The sequence below is a fragment of the Caretta caretta genome, chromosome 6, assembly GCF_965140235.1.
Source record: "Caretta caretta isolate rCarCar2 chromosome 6, rCarCar1.hap1, whole genome shotgun sequence".
Classification (NCBI taxonomy): Eukaryota; Metazoa; Chordata; order Testudines; family Cheloniidae; genus Caretta; species Caretta caretta.
Window position 1 is genome coordinate 80,888,211 of NC_134211.1, and position 6,000 is coordinate 80,894,210.

A 6,000-nucleotide genomic window follows, 5' to 3' on the forward strand; every position below is an offset into this window, starting at 1 on the left:
TGTGAAGATATTTCCTGATTAGGTAGATTAGAACAACTAAGAAGTATAGTCTTGCTGCATTTTGCTATATGCTTTCCCGTAAACCTCAGCCTGAAGAAGCATTCTATTGTGTTCAGCTAAACCCCAAAAGGACAATAATTCAAGTTCTGTGTCTACAGACAACAAAACTTTAATTTTGCAATATTTTCTCAGTCTTATGGAGGAGATATTCTAAAAGTCAAGTAGTGACATTTTCTGGTAATTCTCACTCCTTTTCAACTGTATCACCACTTTGACGATTTTACTCCACCTCAGATGAAGAACAAATAACCCAACGTGAACAATCCTGAAGAATTTTGTTTTAGCAGTTCTAGCTATGAACCACATACATTCCAGGGGATTCAACTTAGTCAGCTTCAGAGCAGTTCTTAACAGATTTAGAGATGTTTGAGTTCATGCTGCCAACTGACATGTAACATTGCACCCTGCTGAGATAGTGTTGCTAAAAGGTCAACATGTTCCCCCCTCCATCTAACTATCTCAGGATGATACTCATGCAATAGCGCTTTCTGTGGCCAACACAGAACAATACACTTTTGACAACAATCTTTTTCCTTCCCTTCACTACCCATGCCATTCACATTATTAGTTGCTAATGTAACCATATTCTCTAACAAAGTCAAAACACCTTAATCTTTATATTTCAGATACTATCATTACTCACATATACATGAACACAACCCCATGTTCATGTGTATTTGGGCCTGATCCTACAAGCATGTGCTTAATTTCATACACTGTGAGAGGTTTCATTTATTTTAATAGTGCCACTTACATTGCATAGAGTTAAACACGCATCAATCTTTACAGGATCAGGGACAAAGGCACCAGTGTTGCAGTGAGACCCAACACAAGTGAACCTCTGCATTCATGCAAAGCTCTACTGACTTCAGTTAGACTCTGTACAGGCACAGGGGTCTGTCTGCATAGACTTTCCTGCAGGATCGTGGCCTAATCTAGGGGAGACATATGTGAGCAACCCTATAGCTAGAGTGAGTTTATGATCACCATAAAAGAGGGAGAACAGAGTTTTACAGTCTAATATGGCAACCAAAAATGAATAATTAAATTAATTTAAATTTTATCTCCTGGATCCCAGTCTAATGCCTCATGGTATAAATTTGGAACAGATTACATAAATCATAGTACTTGCTTGGTAGGTAGTAGGTACCTACTTTACAGGCACAAAAGTACTTGAGAACAGTGTGATGTTTCAGTACAACAGTCACTTCCATGAAATTTCCTTCTTAACCTTGACAAGCAAGTTACAATTTCCTGTAATATGAAAAATAAGGAAATGCTTAAAATTTAAACAAGTTACAGTTCCAGGCTGTTCCAAAAATAACAAGCACGTGGTAAGGTAACAGGAAAACATACTCTTAATAAAAAACAAACCTTCTTTCAAGCTCTTGAGCATAAAATAGTTCAGAATAAAAATATACAGAAAATAAGGAGTTGAGGGGACACTTACTCCATAAAAGGTTGAATTGTTCTTTGTTAGATTAGCTTTTATTATACTTTTTCATTTCTTTCGTAACTGAAAGAATCTCAGAATTCTTGTATAATCAACTGCAAGATGTTGACACTGTAGTCACTGCTGCTAGTGTGCTTTCAACAGGTATACAGCCATCAGTTTCATATATTTGTACACTAACTTTATGATAACAGAAGACATTTAATTTAGACATACATATTGAAATATTCTACCCAATAGCTTGAGATGCTTGTGCAATCTTTTAAAAGAGAAAAACTAAGGCCTCAATCCTACATATATTTACAACAAAGAGTAACTTTGCTCATGCAAATAATATTGTGTATAATGAGACTACTCATGCGAATAAAGTTATGCCATGTAGGTGTTTGTAGGGTGGGAAAATTCCCACAGTACAAAGAATTTATAAATTACTCTTTACCAGAAAGATGTAAGCCACTAGCAACAATACTATCTTTCTTCAACAATTCCCCTTCCTCAGGCTATTCTATCCCCACAAAGCCTGGAAAAACAGATGACCTTTGCAGCATCTCCTGAAGAACAACAAACTGGGGCTCTGACAGACCTTGGGAATGAGAGAGATCCACATTTGAGGACACTACAAACAAAAATTCCTCAATGTCTATTTCTTTTTCAAATGAAGTTATAAGTTACGGTGACAAAATATAACTGTTTAAGATTTTTATGCCAGTTCTTACTAAAAACTGTATATCAGACATGAGAACCAATTTATTTAAATTAGTAGTCTTTCTTTAGGCAACATAATACTGTTGTGAAATAATGTTGCAGACACAAAATATCACACACTGGGATAATTCAAAGAGATTAAATAAATATGCTAGTCTGGACACAAAACTATGAACAATGGATGCAATGATCTAGGTACGTTTCCATTATTTCCCGTACAATAAGTTATGAATGGTCGAATGGATAAAAGCACTTTCAAAGCTGGACAGAAGCAGATTGCTTTGAAAATAAACACTGTAATATTAAACAAAAGGGTATGTTTTCCATATTGAATTTAATTAAATAAGTGTGCATATCAAAACAAATAACCTCTTCTTAAAATGCGTTTTTAAAGTAGTTATTTAAAAATCCAAGCTGACATGTTCAAACTATTTTGAAACCATGTTTATTAAATACACTGTAATAAACAAAATGGAAAAGTTCACCATATTTAAGGAAACTTTGTAAGATTTACACCAAGACTTAAAGTGAGACCATCAACTTAAAAATACACACACACCCCTGCCTGAAATTATTTTACCTATTATATCTGAGATCATTATAATGAAAAAATTAGAGAGAAATGGTTTCCTTACTCTTTCAGTTTATTCTGGGTATCTGACAACACCATGTCTCATCATTTTCACTGTTTTTCCCTCTATAGTCAGAGTCACCTGTTTGTGTGGGTCTTTCACACTCCAACAGAAGAGAGAGAAAAATATTATTTTGAAAATGTGTGATTGCCAATTTAGGTGGGTTTACCAATGAGGGAGGTGGAGGGAGCTAATGGCAGATGTAACACCTGAAACTAGTTTTAAGTCATTTTGTGAAGTTTACTAGATTTCAAGTTGAATAATAATTATACCAGAATTCCAAATGAAAAGCAAACCAAGGAAATCTGTGTCCGCTTTACAAAGTTTGTCACTTTTCATAACTTCCTGGGACAAAGATTTCTGCTCAGCATTCTACACAGGACTTCAGTTAGTCACTGGTTCTACAACTACAAAGCTCAGAAGGGCTGTTGACAGGGAGTGATTCAATTAGCCTCATTTTACACAGAGGTCACCTGCCAATTCCCAAGGCTGAAATTCAGCACCAGCTCATTCCAGCGACCCCCCTCTCCCACACATACCTTTTATTGCACAGACTGGCGCCTGCCACTTATCACTTCCGTTTTCACCCAGCTCAATTTGTCCCCAAAATGCTTTTTAAAAGCCAAGCGTTTCATAAGGCAAAAGAGCTTGTTTAGCCTGTTGGCAGCGTTTGATGGGGAAGTAGGGCAATAGATCTGAGGTTTACCCTCCCTATCATGTTACCGCCCAGCTGCAGAAAAATCGCCCCCTGTCCTCTAGAGACGCCAGCTGCCCCACATTAAAGTGTCACATAATACATGACAAGTGTGTCAGCTCGCAAGGTTAAACCCTGCATCAAATGGCACAGAGCGCAAGGGGACAGAGGGCGCCTGCATTGCTGGACATGGCCTGCCTGGGAAGGAGACCGAGTGAAACGCTGGCCGCTGGCTTGGTTCCCGGTTTGTAAAGTGGAAAGTTTCCTCCGCCACCGAGGCTGCTGGAGGGAGTTATGGTGCCAGCCCCTCGGAGCCCCCACCAGTTTCCTCCCCACCCCACCCCACCCCTCCAAAGCGCACTGATGGAGGGGAGGCTTGTAAACCGGGCCCTGCCCGCATGGCATCTGAGCCATTAGAACAGCAAGCCAGCCGGCCCGGCCGGCGTCCCGAGCGAGACTTGCACAACGAGTGCACTGGGCCAGCCGGGGAGAACAGGGCCAGCGGAAGTCTCGCGCCGCGATCACTGTCTTCACCCCGGTGCCGAGTCCCCCGGGCGGCGGGGGACCAGCTGGGCAGCGGGGAATTTCCGAAGGCGCCGGAGGGCGCGAGCTGGGAGCGGTGCAGAGTTTGGGGCGGGAGCTCCGCCTCTGGGTCCCCTCTTACCTTTTGGTCCACGATGGAGCAAGCCATTTCCCGGACGTGCGCCAGGCTGAAATCCCCCGAGGAGTCCTGCAGCAGCAGCACGGGCTCCCGGCTCAGCCCGATCTGGAGGTGAAAGGAGATGCCGCCGCCGGGAGCAGCCCCCGCCGCCGGCTGCAAAGGGCTGGGCGGCCGGATCACCGGAGGGGCGCTCATGGAAAACTTCCCGCAGGAGCAGGAGCAGCAGCAGGGGTGGCGAGAGAGGGGCGGGGAGGAGAGAGGCAGAGAGACACAGCGGCGTGAAAAGTTGGTGGGAGCCCCAGGCGCGGTGCAGATCCCCCGCTCCCGGGTGAAAATGGCGGGGGGCGGGGGAGGAATCGGATGCAGACAGGAAAAGGCGGCGAGACGCCCACAGCGAGGGGGGAGCCCAGCCCAGCCGAGGTGCCGCCGCCGCCGCTGCTGGCTCTGGCTGCGGACTGAAGGCGGCGGTCAGCGAGCCGCACGCTGCGAGCCCGGGGGGAGGGAGGAGGCGGCGCAGCCATGAGCCACCACACGGCGGCCGCCGGAGCAGCAGCCGGCCCGGCTCCCAAGTGTCCGGAGAGGGCTGAGGTGCCCGCCTCCCTCTAGCCGCCAGCCAGGGATCTCACCCCCGCCCTTGGACCGCGTCGTTTCTCCCTTCAAGACAGCTAAGCCCCAACCCCACCGCACGGCGCCAAGTTCTTCGCTTCCCGCTTCTCTCCCGGGACACCTGGGGTCCGCACCTCCCGCCTCACCCGAGGCTTTCCTCTCCCCGCCTTTGCCTCCTCCCGGCGCTCCCCGCCCCGAGCCGGCTCCCTCCAGGCGGGAGAGCGCCTGTCTGGTCCACGAGCATCCCCGGCCCGGGCGCAGTACCTTCAAAGCCGCCTTCATCCTGGCCGCTGCCCTGCTCCCGCTGCTGCCCGGAGGGCAGAGGCTACGACACCTGGAGGCAGAGCGCGAAGAAAGTCGGGGAAGCTTGGGGATTTTTCTGTGGCAGCGGGGCGAGCTCTGCCGGGCTGGGGGGACCGCAAGCGTTGGCTTGCGAGGGCGGGGAGATTTGCATGAAAGTAGGAGCTCAACCCTGTCACCAGCTCCTACCGACTGTCGCACGCGTTCCCTTCCAGCGGAGCCATTCCCCCCCGGAGCCAGTCACATACTGGCGGGGGAGGGAGGTGGTGAATGGCACCGCGGGAGGGCAGCTGGCTGTTCCCTGCTATTTGTCAGGGTGCTCCTCCTCGGTGATTTATTTGTAGGGGAGAGGGGGAATCCATCCCATCCTCTTCCCGAAAATAACTTCCTCTCTAGGGAACGTACAGTTTTCAGTTGCTAAAAGTGGGAACTCTCTGACACAAAGATCAGGCAGCCTTTCTAACTTTAAAGCACAATGCACGTGGCATCTGTTTGCATATGCCTCCATACAATAAGGCCAATGGCAGGTGACACTTAACCTAAGCTATTAACACTGAACTCCCCTTGGAAATGAACTTTGGGAGTGAACTTTGAATAGCCTGAATACCGAATTAGTGTCTCTTAATTATTCGTATGGCATCTAGGCATGACGGTGATGAGTGTAATAACATGCGTTTAATAAGCAGAGCTCGTCAAACATTTTCAAAACTTTTTTTTTCTAAACAAATTGTCAACATTTATGTTCCGTTTTTAATTGGATGTGTTGTTAGGGCACTGTTTACCTGGGTCTGCAGTTTAAAGAACTGGGTTTTATTTTCACTTAGGAATTTTTCACATACACACACACAGAACACTGCTGCTTGTTGCTTGTAAATTCTTCTGAATCATT

The 6,000-nt window shown here is 46.2% G+C and overlaps 1 protein-coding gene across 3 annotated transcripts in view; it reads right to left on the bottom strand.

Annotated features, from left to right (window-relative positions):
- Positions 1 to 5,327, bottom strand: part of PRKD1 (protein kinase D1) — a 297,785-nt gene extending 292,458 nt beyond the window's left edge. For 2 of the 3 annotated variants that reach the window (XM_048854091.2, XM_048854090.2), the window contains exons 1-2: positions 5,076 to 5,325; positions 4,209 to 4,406 (exon numbers count right to left, since the gene is read on the bottom strand). In XM_048854091.2, coding sequence (XP_048710048.2) covers positions 4,209 to 4,406; positions 5,076 to 5,093 — 216 coding nt within the window. In that variant the 5' untranslated portion in view covers positions 5,094 to 5,325. Of the gene's footprint in view, positions 1 to 4,208; positions 4,407 to 5,075 lie in introns of all 3 variants that reach the window. The other variant, XM_075129740.1, reaches the window with a different exon arrangement.
- Positions 5,328 to 6,000: the final 673 nt, after the last annotated feature.